At 49.9% G+C, this 24,041-nt stretch overlaps 1 protein-coding gene across 6 annotated transcripts in view; it reads right to left on the minus strand.

The window, feature by feature from the left end:
* OSBP2 (oxysterol binding protein 2) overlaps nucleotides 1-24,041 on the minus strand; it is a 117,035-nt gene that overhangs the window by 48,040 nt on the left and 44,954 nt on the right. Inside the window, exon 1 of one of the 6 annotated variants that reach the window (XM_032471521.1) lies at nucleotides 15,479-15,892. The exons of the other annotated variants lie outside the window; for them this stretch is intronic. Within the exon in view, the coding sequence (XP_032327412.1) occupies nucleotides 15,479-15,554 (76 nt within the window). The 5' untranslated portion in view covers nucleotides 15,555-15,892. Of the gene's footprint in view, nucleotides 1-15,478; nucleotides 15,893-24,041 lie in introns of those variants that run through there. 6 annotated transcript variants of the gene reach the window in all.

Genomic DNA, 24,041 nt, shown 5'->3' on the forward strand with positions numbered 1-24,041 from the left:
CACCCCCCCAACTGTCAGCCTGGCCCCTACTCCCGACCCCCACCAACACAGTGATACCCACATGCACACGTTTGGTCCTCCTCGGCACCTGGGCAACCGTACATGCTGCCCACACAGCCCACCCCTAGCTACCTGACCACCTCTCTACCCACAGCAGCTCCCTCCCTCAGAGCCCAAGGACTCTGGGGGCCTCAGACTGTGTAATATTCTCAGATCTTCTCTACAAGGCAGATGAGACCCTGGGCTCTGAATTTGGCCAGCCAGGGCTGGGCCCCACTGTCCCTTCCCATTGTCCCTTCCCAGTGGGGACACAGATGTGGTGGGTCAGAAGGATGCTGGCTGGGCTCCAGCACACGCAGCCCCTCCAGGCTGACTCCTATCACCTGGCTGCGGACACTGGGTCCTGTGCAGCTCCTGGGCCATTTCTTAGCACAGAGTGAAAGGCTGGCTAGGTTTTCTGCTAAATGGAAAAGACAAATGTTCTGTTTTCCCTCACCATTTCCTGCTCTTCACTCTGACTCAAAAGCACCCAAACATCTGAAACTTCTCCCTGGCATTTAGCCTCTTTCAAATCACCACACCAGGTTCTGCCCCAGAAATTGAGCCCCAGCCCCATCCACTGTGGCCTCCACTCAGGCCAGGCTCCTCGGGGATCCAGCAGATTCACAGTCTACAGTGCCCGGCACTTGAATACTTGATCCCTTACTGTTTCCCTGACACGTCACTCAGTTTCGGCCAAGCTCATTTCAGCTCTCTGCAAACAGTGCAGCCAAGCAAAAGACGGAGGCTGGCTGGTGGGCACCCGAGGTTCTTTGAGGTCCCAAATGAGAGAGTGGTGACCTCAGCAGTGTCATAAGCAGGGCCACCCAAGGCCACCCAGCCCTGACCCCTGCTAAGTCTACCTTGCCAGGGTGAGGGGTTTCCTTATTTTGTGCAATGTCAGAGCTTTATGTGCAACCAGAAAAGATGCAGAAGTCCTATACACAGCTGTGTGCACACATGTACACACAGTGCTGCGCGCACACACAAAGGCCAAGGAGTGAGTTTCCAAGGACTGAATTCAGAGGTTTCGAGAGACCCTGGAAGGGCATTTCTGCCTTTCAGGCACCGGCTTTGTCTGGAGCCCAGAGAGAGAGAGAGACACACAGACAAACGGGTAAACAGACCGACTGATACACAGGTGCAGAAGTATTTCAACTTCCCTGGCCTCCTTGCCAGGTAATGCGATTTAATGCCATGCTTTAGGTGAAGAAATTGAGGCTCAAAACAGCTAAGGATCTGGCTGAAGGTCATGCAAGTGCTGCGGGTTGAACTTGCCACTTCCCACTCAGGAGCGGCTTCCTGTCAATGGACTCCCTGGGCTGCTCCTCCTGAGCCCAGGTCCCTGTCAACCCAATTCTGCCCTCATTTACAGAGCTACAGGCAACTGAGGCCCACAGAGGGGCAGGCACTTGCCCATGGTCACACAGCCTAGCGGCAGAGTCAGGACCACAACCCAGGTGCCCCAACGCTCCCTGTGAGGAGCAGCCCACATGAAGAACCTCTACAAGCCCAGACGCTGTCCTGCACTGAAATACCCATAATAAAAGCTGGAAATTAAGACCAATCTTCTAAAATCAGAAGACATAAATGGACAAAGATCACCTGCAAGTCTCTTTAAAGGATTTCTAAGATGGAGTTGAAGTATCAGTTCCCCGTGAAATAAATTTAAAATGTATACAATTACAAACACCCTAAGATTTCAGATGGTATTTTCAGGCAAATTTGCAAGGTTAAACATGACTCCAGGACTGAGGATTGGAGTCTATGCTGGGCTAAGTCTTTAGGAAGCCGTTAGTGTGACTAGTCAGCAGGCAAAGTTAATTACAAGGTTTATTACAGATCAGAGAATGTTAATTTCTGAAAGGAGCTGTTTCTGAGAAATTGGTGTTAAGTGAAATTAACTGCCCCTGTGTCTTTTAGGTCTACAGGGTCAAAGAATCCTATTTCCTCCCCTCCAGTTTCAAATTATAACATAGACATTCATGAAGGAAAACAAAGCAAGTTTCACTCATACAAAAATCTCCAATAGTGAAGGTTTCAAGCATCAGAAATTGCAAGGCTTTAACCTTAAGACAGCTAAGACTCTTCTCTCAGTGCTGACAAAGGGCTCTCAGGCGACTCTGACTGCACAGCCTGGGGCTGTCATTCAGGCCTGCTGTCCCTGGGGGCAGCATCTTCAAGGCTGGGGCCTGCTCAAACCCAGGGGGCCCCTTATGTGACCCCTCTGACCTGGCACAGCTGGCTTAAAGGGCAAAGTGGAGGGGACTTGGGTCATGCACCGGGGGAAGCCAGCATCACGGATGGCCCCAGGAAGAAGCCCTTGCAGGCAAAGCTGCAATTCTGCCAAGGTCCCAGGGCATGCGGGCACCAAGGACTCTGGAGCAGGAGAGGTGGGAGGATGGGTGGGATGGATTAAACAAGGCGGCCACTTCCCCTTTTTTCCAGAAAACTCTGGAGATATTTCGGTTCCATTTTGCAGAGGTTAATCAGACAGACACGTCTCTAGCCATAGCCCCCTCTCCAAAACACCCCGCAGGTAAAGCGAGTTGGGAGCTCACGCCGGCAAGGTACCGGGACGGGGGTTCCCCGAGGCTCCCGCGCTCCCCACTTGGCGAGCAAGTGACATCAGAGGCTCTCGTGGACTGATCATGCAGCAAGCCCGGAGTGCGCGGGGAGCCGGGCCTCCTGGCGGAAGCAGGGCGGCACTAACCCTTCTTAAATTTATTCAGGCAGCCGGAGCTGCAGAAGGAGCGCACGGAGGCCGTCTCCCAGCAGCCGCGTCCCTTCATCCCCGCGGCGGGGCGGCCTCCGAGCAGCCAGGTGCTACATGGCGCCAGGCCCTGGGGGCTCGCAGGGAAGCGCGCACACCTCGGTGGGCAGCCCGGCGGAGGCGGCGGGCGCTCGCGGGTCCCGGCACTGCCGTTACCACAATGCACCACTGCCGCCCGCCCGCCGCCCAGTGCACGAGACCGTTGAGCCCGTTAACTCCGTCGGCGCCGCGGGAGCCGGGCGCAGTGCGAGCGGTGTTGCGGCCGCCCCTTCTCCTCCCCCGGGAGCGAGGTCTCAGTCCGCACGCCGCCTGCTAGCCCATGCAACCGTCCCAGGGCACCTGGGTCCCAGGGGCCAGGCAGACTCCCCATTTAAACGTTACATTCTAATGCGAAAACCCGTGCAAAGGTGCCGCCCCTGCAGCGGCAGGCTTGGCCACTTTATTTCAAAGGGAAAGATGCCACTGAGAGCCAGGGGCACGTGAGAAATGGGGATGGCCCATCTGGGGCCTTACGGTGATTTCAGGAAATCAGGGTCACCTCTGAGGCCTGCTGTGGCGGCTGGTGCACCTGTATCTGGCCACCTGCAGCCACCTGTCCACTGTCCCAGAGGAAGGCAACAGGTGGGGCCCCAGGGACCCCAGCTCCCTTGGCGCTGCTACCACAGGGCTGTGGGCATCTCGGGACAAATGTCTGTCTCCACCCAGACCTCTGAACACAACTCGCCTGTCCAAATGCCTGCAGAACTTCTCCGTGGGATGTCTGATGGGCATCATAAATCCAGCTGTCCAAATCTGAGCTCCTCAGGGCAGCCCTAGACCTGTGTCCCCCACCCCTCCCCCAGTCCTCCCCGCCTCAGCATATCCTACCAGTTACTCCAGACAGACACCTTGGAGTCGTCCTTGACTCTGACTCTGTCCCTTAGACCCTTCTCCAGGTGGTCAGCACATCTCGGCAGCTCTGGCCTTAGAATACAGCCAGGATCCTGTCCATTCTCACCACCGCACTGCTGCCACCTGGGCCTAACGAGCCCTCGTCTTGCCTGTGTGCTCTCCCAGAACCACCCAGCAGGACTCCCCCATCCACTCCGGACCCCCCAGTCTATGCTCAATACGACATCCTGAGAGCACCTTTTTCAGACACTGTCACTCTTCCCCTCAGCAGTCTCCAAATCCCCACAAGCAAGCCTATTGTGCTCCCCTCCCTCTGCTCCGGCCACTGTGACATTTTGGCTTCAACACAGTGGCTCGCTGCAAGGCAGTCCAAGCCAGGACCAGCCCCACTTGTTAAGCCTCAGCCTCTACCTCACTCTGCCTTGTCTCTCCCACTGGACTGAGCCCAGGAACTGCATTCTAGCCACTGTTCCTCCCCGACACCATCACCTCATGGGAGCTCAGTCCCTGGAATTTTTCAAATGTTAACTGATTGAAACTGAATTAATCAACCTTCACCAATTTAAAGGTTTTCAAACATACAACAAAGTTCCTGTTATGACATGTAATGGACTCAGGAATGGTGGTGCTGGGCCAGTACTTCCCATCCTGGCCTTTGAAGCAACTTGCACTTCTTCCATCTAGAGAATAAACCCTTAGGAGTTGTGTCAGAGTCACTGGTGGGGGTGGATGAGGCATTAGCCACTCTGGGCCTTGATTTTCTAGCTACAAAATGAACAGCATAACAACGAAGTAAATGGCTGCGGATGGCAGAGTGTGGATCCAGTGCCAAGCGCTGGGCTGTGGGCTCTGCCTGCCTTCTCTGCGTTTCTTCATTTAATCCCCAGGAATATGTTCCTTAAACACACTTTTGACAGGTGGGGAAGCTAAGGCTCTGAGGTACAGTGACTCGTGCGAGATCGACATGCTTGTTCTGACTGACGTTGGAGGCTTCACTCTGGGCAGTGCTCTGTGGGGTCCCCGTAAACAGGATGCTGCCCCCTGGCTCCCAAGGGCCTTGGAGGAAAGGTGAGGTGAGGTGGGCGTGGTGTCCTGGATGCTTTGGGAAAGGCTCTAAATACGCAGGTGACTTTTAACAGGATGATCAGGTGCAAGAATAATTCAACCCAGGACACTGAACACTGAGTGTCACGGACTCTGGAAGCTGGAAGAATCTTTTGAACGCAGAGCCGTGCCATGCCTTCCATTCTCAGAGCTGAGACACAGGGAGACAGGGGCTGCGTGCCTCGTGCTGTCCTCACTGGGAGCCCTGGGGCCACTGGCCTTGTCTCTTCTGTCTGCCCGCCCTCACCTGGCTGACAGCTGTGTCATGCAGAAGATAGGGAACAAAGCACACCGGGGGGGAAGCTAAAATAGTGAAAAAAATCCAGAGGAAAAGCATGCGGTCCTACTAAGGCAAACACACACACACACGCACACACACACACACACACACACACACAATGTTCTCCTTCCTACCTAGTTCTTTTATGCTGTAAGTCACATCAAACAATGATCAGATTCTGCTCATGTGAAATACTTAAAAATCTACAGCCTAGCTTCACAGGTACCCAGAACAGGTACCCAGAAGGGTGCCAGTTTGTCCTTCAAGAAGGAAATACTTTAGCTGAAGTCTTAGATGACCCAGCAGTGAGAAGGCCAGACATACGATGACCTCCAGTAATTCCATCCACTCTGCTGGCTGCCCTGAGCCCTGTACAAGTTTCCCTCTGTCCACGTGTGGGTGAGGCTGAACCCCAGCTCTGAACCTGCCCCTATCTGCATTCACCACTGAGAATACCTCCCAGCAGATGGCTCCTAACAGTCTAGATGTAACCTTCTGAAACTGAAGGCACGAACTCTGCGACCTTCCTGAGGTCCACTCACCCCAAATATCCCATACTGGCAACCCTCCCCAACAAGTTCTATCTGACTTCACATCAAGACCAGTTGATCCAGTCACTTCAAAGTGGTTGGTCTCATGTCGACAGTGACCACTCCCTTATCATGTCCCACCTGGATGGCGGCTGTTGCAAGTCTCCCTAGAGGCCAGCCTTCCTGCTTCCACTTGCTACCAGCACACTATTCATCAGACTCTGGTTCCAGCATGTTCCTTCCTTTATTCAATAATACAGCACACATTCCCACTCAACTAAAATCCACATATATGTACGCATGTGTGTCAAGGGGTGGGTGGATCTATTGCTCATCCCAGAGAAATGGGTGCCCGGAAACCAGTGTGACTCTATGGGCACCCTACCACTCATCCGGAGCCCGGCCTGGCTCAGTCTCCACACCCACACCACCTTCTGGCCTTCCCAAGCCCCCCACCGCTGACCCTGCTCCCTGACCCCTCACAGAGGGCATTTCTCATGCATTGCACACCACACAGCTTCTTCCCCTTTGCACCTCTGCCCTTGACTGGACCTTAACTGGACCACACAGAGGTGAGTTCAGGCTTCAGAGTCCCACAGGGGCAAGACCTTCCGTGATGTGAGGGACCAGTGGTCCCCCCTCTGGGCCTCAGGCTCATCACTGATGAGTGGCTCGGGCCCACAGGAGAGAAGCACTGACCTTCTCTGTGTTGTCTGGGGGATCAAGTCCTCCAAGGGGTACCATCTAGCATCCACATTCCTTGTGGGGATATCTTAAGAACGAAGCCCTTTAGAGCAGCAGTGTTCTAAGAATAGCTACGCACAAATGCTGAATGCCATTGTCATTAATAAATGATTCTGCACTGAAACCAAAGAATTAATTTGAGAGCAGTTTATGATAATGTGCTGCTAGTCAATTAAAATAAACTTCCGAGAGGGGAAAAACGTTCAATTTATCGTTGATTGTTTTAGAGCAGAAAAATGGAATGGGGGAGAGTGCACCATTCAAGTCAGTTTGAAAAAAGGCAAAAAGGAGACAGATTCCATAAGGGACGGTGCCTCAGCCTGACTCTGCCCACACGTGGCCTCCGCCGCAAGGGGCCTCCAAAGAGGTGGGGGCTGCCGCTCTGGGAGCTGAGCCTCGGGACTTTACCCTGGAGTGAGCCAGGGCCTGCACTGTGCCTGAGGACCAGGCCGCCTGGAGGACCCCACAGAGAATCGTGGTCAGGACCTACCAGGTGGCTCTGGGGACATGGCCTCTTCTCAGCCCCTTCTGCTCTCAGGAGTGGCTGGCCCAGCTGGCGCCACTCAATTGCTTATGTCCATTATTGACCTAAAGGCCTTCTGCTTGGCCTTGAAGTCTAAATACTACTTTCACCAACAAATCCCTCAAGCCAACCAAAGAAGAAATGTGATTCCCAATAAATTAATAGTGATTTGTCTAATCCCCAATTATGCCTTTAAAAAAAAAAGTGACAACAAAAAGAATTGAAAATACAAATCTACTGTGGAATGTTCCTCCTCCTTCATTGGTTATTAAAGGAGTACAAATTAAAGCGGCCTTGAGGTAGGTACCCTTTTAAATATACTAAAATGGTCAAACACCTAGTGCCAGTGAGAGTACAGTGAGGCTCTCAGACCTCCACAGGCCCCTTCCGTACAGAGACAGTCTAGCCCATCAAGGCGCCATGATGGTACCTGGCCCTTAACTCAGTAATCCAACTCCTGGGGATTTTCCCTCAGGAGACAATCCAAGAGAAGCAAAGAGCTTTCGGTCCAAAGACATTCATTGCATCCTTATCTGTAATAGTGCAAATGGGAACCTCAAATGCTCCACAGTTGGAGGATGCGTCGAACCATTAGAGGACCTCAACTCAGTGGAATATTATGCAGCCATTAAAGTGATCTTTATAAAGACGGGGAATCTGTTAGCGATACTGTGGGGTAACAAGGGCAGAGCATGCAGGGTGCTGTCTAATGTGATAGAAAAGCTGTGAAACACAAGTGTACGTGTGGGCTGGGGGCAGTCTGGTGAGTGTGTGGGGTTGCTGGGAGACCTCCTCTATTCCCACTGCTCTTCATCTTACTGTGCAATCTTTCCCACAACAATGAAAACTGAACAAGCTACATCCAATCAGTTGAATTATTTGAAACCCTTCCCTGAGGGGACAAAGGAGACGCAGAGGAGTCGGCTGGGACTAGGTGTCCTGCTCAGGAAGTGTGAGTTACGAGGCCACAGGATGGCGGGGACAGAGGCCGGCGGGTGGCCCGTGAGCAGGAAGTAAGGGCACTGAAGCCTTAACAGTCTTAACATCAGTCAGGCTGCCTGGGGAGGCATGGGTTTGGGGGTCAAATATGCAACCCATTCACTGGGTGGCTTGAAACAAGTGCAAGAGCCTCTCTGAATCTCACTTCCCCGATGCTCATCAAGACACGGGGCTGTTGTCCTGTTACATGCTAAACTGTGACCCCAAATTCATATGTTGAAGTTGAAACCTGTAGGACCTCAGTATGTGAATGTGTTTTGGAGACAGGGCCTTTAAAGAGAGGGTGAAGGTACCATGGGTCAGACACTGGGCCCTAATCCAATAGGTCTGGTGTCCTTATAAGAGGAGGAAATTAGGACACACATCAAGGCATCGAAGACCATGCAGGAGATAGGGAGGCGCAGCCACCAACAAGCCAAGGAGAGAGGCTGCAAGATGAAACCAACTCTGCTGACACCTTGACCTTGGACTTCTGGCCTCCAGCACGGTGGGAAAATACATTTCTGTTGTCCAAGCCTGTGGTATTTGGTTTGTCACCCTGAGCAGACTAATCCACTTCCCTTTGCAGAGTCACGAGGGTGACGTCACCAGCACAGGGCTGCCAGGCAAAAAACACCTGGGAAAGTCCGGCTGGGTCCTGGCGCCCGAAAACCACTGACCCAGAAGAGGCCTGTGCTGGAAGATGGCTCTCGGTGACCATCAACAAATCAGAGACAGCTTCTCTCCTGATCCTCGCGGCAGCTGGGGGAGGTTGGGCAGGACAGACAGCGCTCTGACACAGCTGGCAAATGGAAGTTCAGTGAAGTTAAGGGCTTTTGTTCAAAGTCAAAGAGCAAGCACGGAATGAAGAAGGGTCAAGATGCAGCATTTTGAACTTCCAAGCTTCATTTTTCCCCTCTAATGAAAAGCAAGCCTCTGGTGGACAGATCTTACAACATAAACATTTAAAAATTCCACGGCACCGCGACCACCATAAACAGAGAAGCAACAAAGAGCAAATGCTTGCAAGACATATAACCAACAAAGGAGAAATAACCAGAACTTCAAATGAGCTCCTACATATCAGCCTAAAAAAACACATGTATCTAAACAATAGGAATATAATGAGTCGCAAAATGGACATGATTGGTCAACAAACAGAAAAAAGGATGCTCAGTCTCATGGGTAATAAGAGAAACGAAAAACAGAGCAAGGAAATGCCTCTTCATTCTCTCACCAGAGTCACAAAGAGTAACAGGAATGATGGGGCAGCCTCTGTCGACAACCCACGAGTTCCGGAGATACAGATCGACGCGTTCTTTGTGGGCGACTACTGTGGATGTGTCTGTTGATATGCATCACGGGCATGCCCTGGAAACCCAGCAATTCTGCTCCTAGGAACCTATGCTTTGGAAACACTGACACACGTGCAGGAAGAGGCATACACAAGCAGGTTCACTACAGCGCTCCCCGCAATAGGAATAAAAGGTAAAGGAACGAACTGTCCATCAAGAGGAAAATGACTGAATAAATTGTGACCCACTATGGAATTCCAGGCTGGCATTTAAAAAATGAGATAGGCCCATTTGTATCACCATGTAAAGATCTCCAAAATATCCTGGTAGGGGAAAAAGCAAGCCGTTTATCAATACGCACAGGATGATCTCACAGACGTGTAAATGCGGATGCGCGGGTGCATGTGGACCGACGTGGCTTTATAAATGCAGGGGAAAGTCTGGAAAAGTGCCACTGTTAACAAATGGGTGTGTGTCTCTCTTTGGCGGGGCGTGAGATGGAGGTAATGAACGATGTCTAAATTTTATGTTATGTACTCTAGAATCATTTAAAGATTTTATCATCTTTTTTTTATTTTTGAAGTATAGTCAGTTTACAATGCTGTGTCAGTTTTAAAGATTTTACAATCGTATGTCTCCTAATCTAAAGTCATCTCTCAACAAATTACCATTGGAAAGAGTGTGCCAGAATCAACTCCTGCTCGGGGTGAAATGTAGGGGACCCAATGGAAGACTGTCTCGTGGTGGAAGGTCAGGCACAAAGGAGGTGGATGAGGAATGAGTCTGAGTGCAGGAGGGCCCAGAAGTCACATCAGAGAAGCCACCGCATCAGTGCACACAGACCAACCTGGCAGGCAGCAATCAGAGAGGGGCCGGATCATTTGCCGCACCTGTGGCACAATCCCCAGGAGGCGGAGGAGCAGAGCCACCCATGGTGACGGGCCCTGCAAAGAATGGACACAGCTGCAGCAGATGCAGGGCAGGGGGCACAGGCGCCTGTCATCCGGCCGGGCAGCAGGACCTCGACCCACCCTCAGCTGCCATGCTGCCACAGAGCCCTGGTGACCTTGAGAGTGACAGCTGTGGCTCAGGGATGAGGCCCAGCAGAGGCCACCATATGGTGGCCGGGCGTCCACCTGTGTTCACCTCACCGGGTCTGCTCTGGGAGAGGTGTCAGGAGTGGTAGCAGAAGAGGACAGAGGATGCTGCAGGCGAGTGTGGACGGAGATGCAGGGAAGGCGAGATGTGACAGAGGCTGCTCAGAAGGGTCACCCCTGAGTGTGGCAGCCCAGTCTGATGCCCTCCGAGGGCCCTTCCTGGGCCCTACTCACACCAACCGTCCCTCTTTGAAACCCCCTGTCTCCTGGTCCTGTTACCACATGCCCACTGTCCTCCAACCTCCTCCGTCCCGGCTCCCAGGAAGGGGTCAGTCCCACTCATGCTGGGGCCCAAGTGACGGTGTCCACACCCAGGGCTCCATGTTCTACCTCCTGGTTCATGTCTCCCCATCTGTACCATCAGAATAGTCCTCCCCTCCAAGCTCCAGACCTCGATGTCCCCTAACTCACCTTATCCCCAACTGAGCCAGCAACTCTCCTCTGCTCCCTCCTGACAACCTTTCCCTTTCCAGACAATTCTTTCTGCCCTCAGGCGCCAGGCTGGAGGGTCAGCTCCTGTGGGTCCTCCTCTCCGTGAGCCCCTACACTCGGAGTCTCCAAGTCCTGATGATGTTAAATTCAACCAAGTCTGCACACCCACACCTTCTCCACCCAGGGCAGAGGTGAGCCACCCCCGGCTCACTTCCAAGGTCTCAGTTTCCTCTACCCATTCTGCCCCATCTTCCATGCCGCCAGGGAAACAGTCACTAAAGGTATCATATGCTCACCTCCTTTCCCTGGTTCCCTGAAACCCACAGCAGTAATTTTAAGTTCAAACTCCTTGGCAAAACACAGTCCACTAGGAGTGAAGCCTTGTGGGCCTCAGCAACCCCCTACTCCCACTCCTGGGCTCCACCCGCTTTTCTTCCCTCCCATGCCTTGGCTCACCTGGCCTGGGATGCCCTGCCCTACTCCCCCGCGGCTGGCTCCTGTCATCTCTGGACACTGGGCTGTGGGCCTCCTAAGGGAGCCTGATTGACTGTTGTCACCCCCGGGAGGGCTGGAAGGCTACTCAGAGGAGGGCCCTTCCTCAGGGTCCTCACCACATCTGTGCACGCCTCTTGTGCACTCAACACACGAACTCACAAGCATCTTATCTACAAATGATCAGCGCCTTTAGGAACAGGAAGAGGTGGTACTCTCTGCATTAGTTTTCTACTGGGTGGCTTCAAACAACAGAAATAAATTCTCTCGCAATCTGGAGGCTAGAAGTCCACAACCAAGGTGTTGGAGGGTCCTGCCTCTCTGAAGGCTGAGGGGAGGTTCCTTCCTTATCTCTTCTAGCTTCTGGGAGCCCCAGGCTTTCTGTGGCTTGGGAACATCTGCACATGGCCTTTTCCTGTGCTTCTGGGTCTCCACATGACCTTCTCCTCTGTGTGTGTGTGTGTGTGTGTGTGTGTGTGTGTGTGTGTCTGTATGTGTCTGTGTGTCTGTGTCCAAATCTCCCTCTTTTTACAGGACACCAGTCATACTGGATGAGGTACCACTCTCTTGACTTCATCTTGATCACATCTGCAAAGACTATGTCCAAAAAAGTCACATTCACAGGTCCTGGGGGTTAGGATTTCAACATATCTTTGGGGGGAACACAATACACCCCACAACACTCACTTTGGCATTCCTGGTGCTCAGCACTGAACTAGACCCACAGCGAGGCTCTGCTGACCCTGTGAATGGATGTCTGAGCCAGTGTGCTCTGGGTCCGGGCAGTGGAGGAACAGTCGGAGCAGAAAGGCAGCTGGGAGGAGGCCTGGAGGAGGTGGGAGAGGGGAGGGATGGGTCCAGGCGTGGGGGGAGCAATGCATGGGAGAGACCTTGGCTCTGGGCTTTGCAGTGCAGGGAGCTGGGCCAACCTGAGAAATCTGCCCCCATGCTGGAGGCAGGGAGGGGCCAGGAAGACCTGTCAGGAGAGCAGTGACAAGAGCAGAACCAGTGTTCCTGGAAGACTAACCCGCCTGGAGCACACTGAGGCAAGTCTAAAAGGGGCCCGCCCAGGGCAGGGAGGCAGCTAGGTCCAAGGATAGTACAAAAAGTTAGCAGCTAACAAGGAACTGAATCAGGGCAGTGGCAGCGTGGCCAGAGGGCAGGGACAGAATTCACAGGAAGTGGGGCAGAAGACGGACAGAGCATGGCCTGAGGCAGCAAGGAGAGGAAGGAGTCCAGGCTCCTGGGGGCTGAGGTTCAGAATGCAAGACTTAAGAGGCTGGGGGCCAGCGACTGGAATCGGTGGCCCAGGAAGAGCAGTAGGCCCACAGGAGCTGCGATCTGTTTAGCCTCATGAAATGTTGTTCAATTAAAAAAGTAAGCTCACAGGTACACTCATTAAGTAACCACTGAGACGGGGCATATGTGCAAAGCATCTATAAGACAGCCATGTGCTTCGTAAAAATTCAAGTTGACGGGCAAAAAGCATGGCTCTTTTTTTTTTTTTTAAATCAATGCCTGGTGCCCAGGCTGTTAGCAGCAGGTGTTTTGGAGAAAGGCCTCTGGCCAAGGGAACTAGAAATTTAACTGAATAACCTTTAAATTACCTCATCACCCCAGGAAATGGGAATCAATACAGTCTGCAGATGCATCCGCGGGCCAGCAGAGACCAGATGGAGCTGCTAACCCAGGGGGGCAGCCGGGACCCAAGGGAGCTCAGGGTCATCTCTGGGATTGCAGGGGTCCCTGGTCTCAGGAAGTGCTTTCTGACAGAGCCACCAGCAAACCCCAGGCTCCCCAAAGAGGCAGTGCTGGAGTGGTCCATTAGAGGGGGCTCTTCCCCTGGGAGATGGAAGAAAGACCCCCCTCCCAAGGATGAGTCATTCCCTCTCCGGGCCTCAGTCTCCTGCTGTCAGGAGAGGTTGCTGATTTCCTTCACCTTCCAGCTTTGCTACCAGCTGCCACTGCTGTCCCTTGGCCAGATCACAAGCCCCACCCCTGGGTGAAGAGGAGCCCATCTGGCAGGCCTGGAAGGGAGGGTCTCATGACACTGACCCCTCCTCGTTGCAATTGTGTCCAGCAGACCCTAACCTCTGCTTCTCCTTCCTCCTGCTGCTGCCCAGCAGTGGGTGCTGTCACCACGGTGGACTGTGAGCCTGGAGATCAGGGTGACTCCCCCTTTCTGTGCCACCGGCTCATCTGGGAGGCCCTGTCCTTGTGCTGGGGAGGCATGTGCCGCAGTCAGACCCTGAGCACCTGTCATCTAACCTCTCCCAGCTCCGGTCTCCTCCTCTGTATCCCAGGGGTGCTGATGGCTCTTATCTCACCAGGCTGTCAGGAGTATGGAGTCACTATAGGGAAGCCTGGCCTGAAGTAAGACCCCACCTAGTGTCGGCTGCTGTCACTACAGAGCACGTGGGACAGACGCAGGAGGAGAAGAGACACAACATTGGAGGAAAACCCTGTTTTACAGAGAGAGAACCTCGGGGGACAGCAGCAGCCACAGAGCCTTTCCTGGAAGGGCTTTCTCTGAACAGAGACCCCTTGTGGCCTCAGGCATTTAGGCTTCTTTCCTCCTGGAGGGAACAGTCCCCTGGTCCCTTTGCCCAAGCTCCACTCTGGCCAGCCAATGTCCCTGGATGAGGGCAGACCCAAGGACAGCCCCCCAGCAGGACCAGGCTACCCATGGCAAACTACTGAGTCCTTTCATAGCCCTCGTGGTTGGAGTCTAAACTCCAATGTGTGGGGATTCTGTCTCAACACACTCAATACACCCGGTGATTCGTCTACTAACTGGTGGTGGCAGACTACGGCAGGAGATACATTAAGGATAACTCAGAGAGGCTACGTCACAGCATACAGTTAGTTAATGAGAGGTAAAATGGGAATCTGGACCCAGGTCTCTCAAACTAAAAGCTGGGCCTCTTTTCACTCCTTTACCTGATGCAGCTGTTGCCACCATCCCTAACGCCATTCTACGAGGAACCTAAGATCAACTGCCTTCACCAAAATAAAATTTATTACATTGCTAAATATTCATCACTCTACTTTCTGCCTTGGCCTTGAGAAACCCAGTCAGAAAGGTTCTGTTCCTACGTTTCATACCCATTTTACAACTGTGCACAGAGAGGCAGTCTTGTATGATACAACCAAGTGCAGGACTTCTGAGCAGAGACTGAGAGCAGATACATCTAGGACTGTATCTTGCTCAGCCGACTCTCAAATGTTATCTTCCTCCGGTACAGAGAACTTGAGCCCAACTTAATTATTGAAGAGGTTTTAAGTTGCTCAGACTAGGAATAAAAATAGGTAGCCTGATTGCATTACAGGTGTGGAGCACGCTAAAAATATACCCCAAGTTGATCTAGTTATGGAAAACTTTGGGGCTATGAACGTATTTTCAAAACAAACCATGCAAAGCTCAAATACACTGTTTTCCAAAAAACAGAAGCAATGGCCTGCTGCTTAGCTGGCCTGCCATTATACATTCTGAACTTCAGATTTTTACAAAACAAGTCAACAACAATGTCAAAGTACAGTTATGAGTCAGCCATCCTTCCTGACAATTACACTCTAAAGAGTTTTATTCATCTGGCCAAAAATACAAAGTGTTTACACGGTAGGAAAAAACTTACCTCCCAAAACAAAAGTGCTTTTGGGTGGAAAAACTGATCAAGAATAATGTAAATTGAGTCTATGTCAGCTGTGCAGTTACCATACTTTCCTCCTTATGACCTTTCCCCTCTACAGATCATTGGCCAGAAGCGAATGGTACCTGGTACCCAGTGGTCGGCTTTATGCAAGCAATGCTAGCACATCCTTGGCATGCATTTCCATCAGCACTGCAGCACTGCTGCAGCTCACACTGACCCTAAAATCTGCACATCATCTCACACATCTCTTCCATCTCTCTATCATTTCACTGGCACCATCAGGCATCCGATGATCCAAGGAAGCGGCCCACCAGAGTCATTGCTGGTGCCCACAGCTTAGGCTAGACATACAGAACAAAACACAGACCTCAGTCCTCCAGCACGAGCCTGTGGAGATTTAGAAGCTTCATCTACATCCATCAGGTTAAAACAGGCGCCTCACTCCAGCACAGCTAGACTTCTCCATGGTCCCCCTTCCTTCCAGGCCCTCACCTCCCCAACATACCAAAAGTCCTTTGTCAAGACAGTAAAGCTCCCCGCAACAGCCCGCCCATCAGGTTTTAGGAATCAAGAGGTCTCTGTCTGACCTTGCCAGGTGATGGAGATGGGAACGGAATGGTGGTGGGATCGAAGGCAGAGGTGACCCATCAAGTTTAAACACATCTCCCACTTCAGCTGAGGCAGGATGGGGGCAGCTTTAGGGATCGAGGAAGCCCAAGGCTCCTCTGACTGGGTAGTTACCCAGCGTGACCCCAAACTGCTTACTCAGAGGCACAGACCGGCTGGAGAAGGGCTTTTCCTGTGACAGGCACCACCGGAGTTTAAATCTCCTTTGCGTGCTGGGAAAACACACACACACACACACACACACACACACACACACACACTAGCAGGGAGTGCCTGCCCAGTATCCACTCCAGAGCTCCTCTGCCTGAATCCAGCTCACTCACAACAGCCAGGTGCACTATGTGACCCTTGTCCCTGAAACCCTGGTCGTGGCAGCTCAGGTGCCCAAGGAGACTGGAGGAAGGCAGGGAAAGGGCTTTACCTCTCGCTTGTGGCCCCAATGAAGGCTCAAGCCTGTCTTCTCTGCTAAAAGATGGCTGGCCTCTGTCTGGGCTGAATTTCAGTGGCTGCCCAGAGCCAGCCCCCTACACAGAGTGGGAAAGGTGTCACCCTCTGACAACAGTCTGGACAAACAGCCCTTCCCAGTGCCATGCAGTGAGCTGCACCCAGGGTGGGGAGGAGGACATGCCTTGTGACTGTCCTTAGACTTCTGGCTGAACCCTTTGTCCCCTGGCTTGTGAGGGAAGGGGGGCCTGCCCTCTATCCCAGGACTAGGAAAGTACCAGGGCAGACATCTGAGCCATCAGCCCTGTAGGCTACTCAAGATCAGGGCTGGAAAAAATGTACAATGGGGAAGGAAAAATTTAAAGCCCAAGAGAACTCCATGCCCCAGGACTCGCCTGCCCCATCTCTGCTCCGCCAGCCCCAACTCACCCCAGGGAGGGGCTCCCGGGTGTGGAAGTGGGCCTGGCCCCGAAGCTGCGGGGGTTCTTCCAGTTGCCGCCGCCGCCTTCCCGTCGCCGCGCTCTCAGTCCATCTCGGTGCAGTGCTGGCTGCCACCGCCGCGCCGAGCAAGGGAGAAGGAGGGCGGTCCCCGGGTTGGGTGTATGCTGCCCAGCGGCCCGGGGCCCGCCTCTCCGCCGCGGCCGCCCCTTCAGCACCGCGGACAGCGGCCAGCCCGCGCTCTCCGAGCGCAGCCAAACCGAGAGGAGCTGTGCGCCCCGCTCCGCCCGCCGGTCGGTCAGCCTGAGCGTGGCAGGGGCGCGGCGCGCCGCGTACTCATTCCTCCAGCCTCTTCCTCACCAGCCTTAGGAGGCCACCTCTGCCCCCCCCCCGCCCCCCGCCCAGGGCTCCGCTTCAAGAGCGAAGGGCCGCCCGCGAGGCCCCCCGCCAGTCCCCGGAGGACCGGACGAACCTCCTCCAGCCCCGTCCTGAGCAGGGATTAGCTCTCAGCAGAGCAGTCTAGACAAAGGCAAGTTCTCCTGATGGGACGCGCCCGGTCAGGCGGCGGAAAGCGCAGCTCAGCCCCTTGAAATACTCGAGCTTTGCCCGGAACCCAACCTGGCACTAAGGGCGCTATCTCAGTCCAATCGAGGCCAAAGAAGGCTGCCCTTCACTCAGGCCCAGAGAGGGAGGAGCCCTTGGCTCAAGCCCTCATTTCTCCACAGTCATATGCCCTGGGGTTGCAAGGAGTTAACCAATTAAGAGTCTGTTTCAGAACCCAGGGAGGGAGGGCTGTTGGGGTCTCATCCCCACCTGGAATCCGCTTCCTTCCCCCACATTCTTGGTGCCAGAGAGTCAATCAACCAACAGATGGGACTGCTAGAGCCTGGTGACATCACGCAGAACTGCTTCCGTGTTTTTCGTTTCTGTTCAAATCCCTCCCACTGCTCCTCACCCCCAGCCAGGAAAGTCCCAGACTTAGATTGGGTGGAGGTGGGAGGGAGTGGTTCTGATTTAGCCTATGCTACAGACCGGAAACAGGAGCACCATGTGGTCACCCTTACCTCTGCCCTCAGTGAGCCTCAGCTTCTCTGGGACCTGGAGGGGGTGAGGGGGCTCCCTCTGCTTCATAGTCTGAGATAACTGGGCCTGTCTGGGCAAGCAGAAGGGACTCCACAGACTGGACAGCCACTTTGGGCCCTGCCCACGTCATGGCCTCCCTCAGGCCTTTCTGCAGTCCAATGATTAGGAGACCCTTCCCTTTACTGGGCTAAACTGGCAACTCTTGCCTAATTTGTTCTAGAGTAACAACTTTTATGCCTCATTAATTCAAGTCCAAAGATACCTTCATTTTTACCATTTGGCTGAGAACCCAGTCTGAAGGTGGAAAACCAAATGGAATGAGCTCAAGTCAAGGTTATTAAACACTGTCCAAGCAGGCAGGAGGCACTCTGCTCAAACACTCGTGGATCGTGGTTGTTACACAGAGAGTGTGGAGCTGAGGCGTCCACGAAGGGCATGGTGGGAACTGGATCAGGCATCTGCCATTCAGGAAATGTGGCCGGCGGGGTGTGGGGTGGGGGTGGTGGTGCCTTCAGTCTTCACATCATGGAAGAAGAATCACAATCCACTTGTGATGTCTTAAATTTTAAGCAAAATCACTACCTCCTCTACAATCTTTTTAACTTAACACCTTTTTTCTCTGAAAATATTTCCAACACTTTTGTTTTTTGTTTTGTTTTGTCTTGCTTTAAGGTAGCATACCATCAAAATCCAAAGACAAGAAACAAGTCCAGTGCCAGGAGCACCAGGTTGTGTGGGCTTCCTGCTGCAATGGTCACAAGCATCAGACAAGGGGGGTGGGGTGCCCAGCTGCCTTCCAAACACCCAGCATTTGCCAAGTGGACATGTTGACACAAGGAGAGTCTCAAGTGTTTCTTTGTGCACCTCCTCATTTGGAATGAGTTTCTTGAGCATTTTGTGACAAATGATTCCTTCAATCTAGTTTCTTTGTCTAATTTATGGCAATATTAAGCCGTAAGTATGCATCCTAACCTTTAGGGAGGTCAGTGAGGGATTTGGAGAAGTCCATTTCTACACATACACACACACACACACACACATGCACACACTGCACTAGCACAAAGCCCAGAATTTCTATTGACATGACATCTGCATTTATATTGAAGACCCCCAAAGATTCAGGATTTGGAACTAACAGAAACAAACTAAGCCATACAGTTACTCAGTTATTTTCTAGGTTCTGGTAAAGACTTCTTCCATTGATTCTCATCCACAAAGGCAGGAAGACAATTCTGCCCCAGGCCCTCTTCCTCCCTCTGCCTAAGGGCTCAGGCCTCCCTCTTTGACCTTCTCACCACCTACTCACATTCTGGTGAGCAGACTGACAGCCACTGCTGCTGACAACTAGCAAACCACACCTGACCTACCTGAAATGTCACCCCTACTGACGTTGCTGTTAAATCCCAAACAAATCCACCCTCTGCCTCCTCAGCCCAGCTGTGTTCTGTTCCCTCTGTTGTGCCTTGAAAACACAAGCACGTCCATGGTAGATCCCTTCCACCTCCCTCACGACCAGCCTGCCCCAGGTTCCATCAGCCCTTGGCCCAATCTTTCCTTCTGACCCTACTGGGAACCTGGACCTAGCCCTCCTCCCCTCTCCCTGGTACACCACGCAACCTCCTCCCTGGGACCTGTCTCCTCTCTGGCCACGTTACTCTTCCTCAGACACCTGGTACAGACTGCCACTCCCCCTGCTATGAACCTGAAATGCCATCGTCCTGCTTCTGACCAAGTAAGGTTCAACTTCCAAGCCTAACCCTGTGGGTCCCAGGCAGATGTCCCCTCTCTACCCCAATTCCCAGGCCCCCCACCAGTGATAGCTCTGCCCTCTGGCCATCATCACAAGTCTTTGTCTCATGGCCTTCACTGTCCTCTGTAATATGGTGCAGCTGCTATGGAAAACAGTATGGCAGTTCTTCAAAAAGTTAAAACTAAACAAAGAAAAAAATTTTAAGAAAAAGAAAAAAGTTAAAAATAGAATTATCGTATGGTCTAACAATTCCATTTCTGGGTACACACTTGAAAGAATGTAAAGTGGGGTCTCAAAGAGACATTTCTATATGTTCATAGCTGCATTATTCACAATAGCCAAAAGAAGTGACCCACGTAAATACCAACAAATGAAAGGAGAAGTAAATGTAGTATATACACACAACGGACTATTACGCAGCCTTGAAAAGGAAGGAAATTCTGACCCATGCTACAAAAGGGATGAACCTTGAGCACATTATGTTAAGTGAATTAAGTCAGTCAGAAAGAATATACATTGTATGATTCCATTTATATGAGGTACTTAGGGCAGTCAAATTCATAGAGACAGAAAGTAGCTGGTGATTATCAGGGATTGAGGGGAGGGGGTGGGGAACAGAGTTATTGTTTAAGAGGTATAGTGTTTCAGTTCTGCAAGACAGAAAGAGCTGTAGGATGGATGGTGGTGACGGTTGTACAACAAGATGAAAGTACTCCATACCCCTGAATTGTACAGTTAAAAATGGTTGCAAATGCAAACTTTGTTATGTATATTTTACCACAATAAAAATTTTAACCCCCAAATATACGCGTGTGTGTGTGTGTGTGTGTGTGTGTGTGTGTGTACATATCTTATTGAAGTACCTATGTTAACAGAGTGGAAGAGAATTAAAAAAACATTAGGTAGCTAGTTGAGCTTAATATTAGTTATTTCCCTTGTAAATCTGTTTATAATGTTTAAAAACTTGTGATATACAAGAAATATTAAGTAGGAAAAACTAACAAACTCAACCCTGAATACCATCCTTGTAGTCCTGACTGCCCAAGGGGCTCTCAGGTAGGTGGCTGCAAGCCCAGGAGACCAGCATTCCCCTCCGCAGTCACCAAGCAGCCACGCCTCCATCAATTTAGGGGCTTGTGTCCCCACAACTCCTGGGAAGTTCTCAGACACTTCCCGCTCTCCCTGCACGAACCACATCGGCAGTTAGGGAAACCAAGGAAAACGCTACAGAAGAGAAATGTAAACTTGCAAAAATACAGGTGGCTGGGGGGAGGATATAGCTCAGTGGTAGAATGTGTGTTTAGCATGCACAAGGTCCTGGGTCCGAGCCCCAGTACCTCCTTTAAAAATAAATAGATAAGTAAATAAATTAACCTAATTACCTCTCACCCCCCCGAATGAATGAATGAATGAATGAATGAATGAATGAATGAATAAATAAATAAATAAATAAATAAATAAATAAATAAATAAATAAATAAATAAATAAATAAAAAGATATCCTTTAAGATAAACACAGATGGCTGAAACGAAAAGAGCTACTCAGCATTTCTGGTGTGTCTTAAGCAGCTTGGCTGGCAAGAAGCTAACTTCAAAATAACATGATAACAAGTCCAAAAGAGGAAAAAAAAAAGGACAAGATGGATATATAGGTGGAGCATTTCAACAGAATTGGAGATCTATAAAAAAATTATCAAATAGATATGCTACGACTTAAAGATACAGTATCTGAAATTAAGACTTCTTTGACTAGGTTCCATAGCAGAATGGTGAAAGCAGAAAGTACAATTAATCAACTCAAAACCTGGTTAATCAAATATCCAGAGAGAATACAGATGGAAAAGACAGAAGAGTGCATACAAGACGCGTGGGAGACAGTCAAAAGGTCCAGCATATGTGTAATTCGAGTCCCACAGTGGGAAGAGAGAAGAAGCAGTCTGGGAAGGAATAATGGCCATAAGTTTTCCCCAATCTGATGAAAGAAACTAGCCCACAGAATCCAGAAGCTCAGTAAGCCCCAAGAAGGAAAAAATATAAACCAACCTTACCTAGCCACATCATCGTCAGTCCTGAGAATCAAATACAGAGAAAAAAAACTTAAAAGCAGCTAGAGAAAAGAAAAGAGATATTTTCAAAGGAGTAATAAGACGATTGTCTTCTTTTCAATATAAAATATAGTAGAAAGAAGACAATAGGATATTTAAAACATAAAAAAGGAGGAAAGGAAGTAAAGAATGAAGGACAGCTAATCTAGAATTCTATGCCCAGTGACATGATCCTTCAAAAATTAAGGTGAAATTAATATGTTTTCAGGCAAAATAAAGACTCAAAAAGCAACAAATTCTCCACCAGCAGACGTTCATCACAAGAAATACTAAAGGAGTTCTTTAGACTGAAGAAAAATGGTCCCAGGTGGAAGCAAAGAAATACAGAAAGGGATAAAGAACATCAAAACTATTTTTTTAAATGTAGTTACTTATAAATAAATATTGTTTAAAACAACAGTAACAATTATAGTGCTTCGTGGAATTTACAACATACATGAGTAAAATATATAACAACAGTAATATGATGCAGGAGAGTGGATAAATGGAATTTAACTTGTGAGGTTCTTCAATTATTTAGGAAGTGGTAAAAGTACAATTTAAAGTAGACTATAATACATCAAACATTCATACTATAGTCTCTTTTATTAAAAGAATGAAAGAAGGTAAGAATAAGAACGATAGAGGAAAGAATTAAATCATTAAAAAATGCTTAATTATTTAAACAATGAGAGAGAAGGAATATCATGCTGCAGCGTCAGAACTTCCTTCCTTTTGAAGACTGCATAATATTTCATTGTGCGGATTTATCATTTTTTTTAACATTTTTTATTGATTTATAATCATTTTACAATGTTGTATCAAGTTCCAGTGTAGAGTACAATTTTTCAGTTATACCTTAACATATATATACTCATTGTCACCTTTTTTCCTCCGTGAGCTACCATAAGATCTTGTATATATTTCCCCGTGCTATACAGTATAATCTTGTTTATCTGTTCTACAATTTTGAAATCCCAGTCTATCCCTTCCCACCCTCTGCCCTCTTGGCAACCACAAGTTCGTATTCTATGTCTATGAGTCTATTTCTATTTTGTATTTATGCTTGGTTTGTGTTTTTTTTTTTTTTTTTTTAGATTCCACATATGAGTGATCTCATATGGTATTTTTCTCTTTCTGGCTTCACTTAGAATGACATTCTCCAGGAGCATCCATGTTGCTGCAAATGGCATTATGTTGTCGGTTTTTATGGCTGAGTAGTATTCCATTGTATAAATATACCACATCTTCTTTATCCAGTTATCCATTGATGGACATTTGGGCTGTCTCCATGTTGTGTGGATTTATCATGTTTTGTTTATCCACTGACTGTTGATGGACGCTAGGACTGCTTCCACCTTTTGGCGATTGTCAATAATGCTTCTATGAACATTGGTATGCAATCTAAATCATTTTTTAAATCATCCTTTTAGCTGAAATAGAACTTTAATCATTCCTGCTTTCAGTTTTCAGACAACATGGTAGACAGGATGTACAGTCTGCAGTCAGACAGACCTGGGTCCAAAAGCCAGGCTCTGCCACTCACTAGCTCAGTGACCGTGGGCAAGGTCCTTGGAAGATTGCACATAAAGCATGTAAACCTGCCAGGCACATGGCAGGTGCACACGGCAGCAATTACTAACATTCCTCTCACGAGCGTGGAGCCCCTCTCTGATGGCAGGCGGGCTGGGGAGTGTCAGAGACTCTGGGTTCTCCAAGTGCCGTGAAGAAGATCCTTGAGGCTTGCGTGTTCATTTTCTCCACAACAGACAGGAAGACAAACCAAAACTTGTAACAGCTGCCAATCAACCTCCATAAAACATGCTGTCAACCAATGATAACTGGCGAGAGTATTTTCCATTCTGCTTGAAAATACTGTTTCTATTCATATGACTTTAACTGCCATGTGCTAGAGGCAAACCCAGATTATGAATGATTCACTCATAGACACAATGACTAATCAAATGTCAAAGAGACGATTCATTAAAAAATATAAATGCAAACTTTTTACCCATGGGCTTGCAAGTAGATGTCTGTGGGAAGCAACTGCAGGAAGGTTTATAACCTCAGTCTCCTCAGTAAACAATGCTGCAGGTGGTAAATGGAAAAAAAAATACCTGTATTCATAAACTATTTCTTAGCATGCAAACCATGATGATTGAAGCTTCTGTATGTGGTTCTTAAACACGTAAGTTTTTTGCTGTTTTGATAAATGCTTACAGATTTTTTTTTTTTTATCATCAGCCCTCTGACTCTATTGCTGTATTTTGCTGATATCTACCTAGGTGATATCTACCTAGAGGAGGTGGCTAGTTGGGTTCTAAATCAAACCATTCACCGCAGAGGCTCCTAAAAGCCCCACTGGCCCGCACCTGACCCTGGGAGATGACTGTGATCCTCACAGTCTCGCTGCTCTGCGCTCGCTAAGGCACTCTCCCATTCTATACATTTTTCTCCATCCACAAAGTAGAATTAAGACTGACAACATATTTCACAAGACTGCGGCACAGATATCGTAAAGAGACAGGACTGATTGTATCTAGAATCCCCCGATCTACGTAAGCTCTCGCAACCTGGGGAAGGGCAGTTTTTGAGACCAGTGCACGTTGGCTTTGACTGTCAAAGTCCTTCCAAGCAATGGAAGATCCTATTCCCTTTAGTTTCAGGGCAGCTGTGTGATCAATGAGGCAAGCAGAGAGATAACAGAAGAAACACCCACTAACT

Source organism: Camelus ferus, chromosome 32 (genome assembly GCF_009834535.1).
Source record: "Camelus ferus isolate YT-003-E chromosome 32, BCGSAC_Cfer_1.0, whole genome shotgun sequence".
NCBI lineage: Eukaryota > Metazoa > Chordata > Mammalia > Artiodactyla > Camelidae > Camelus > Camelus ferus.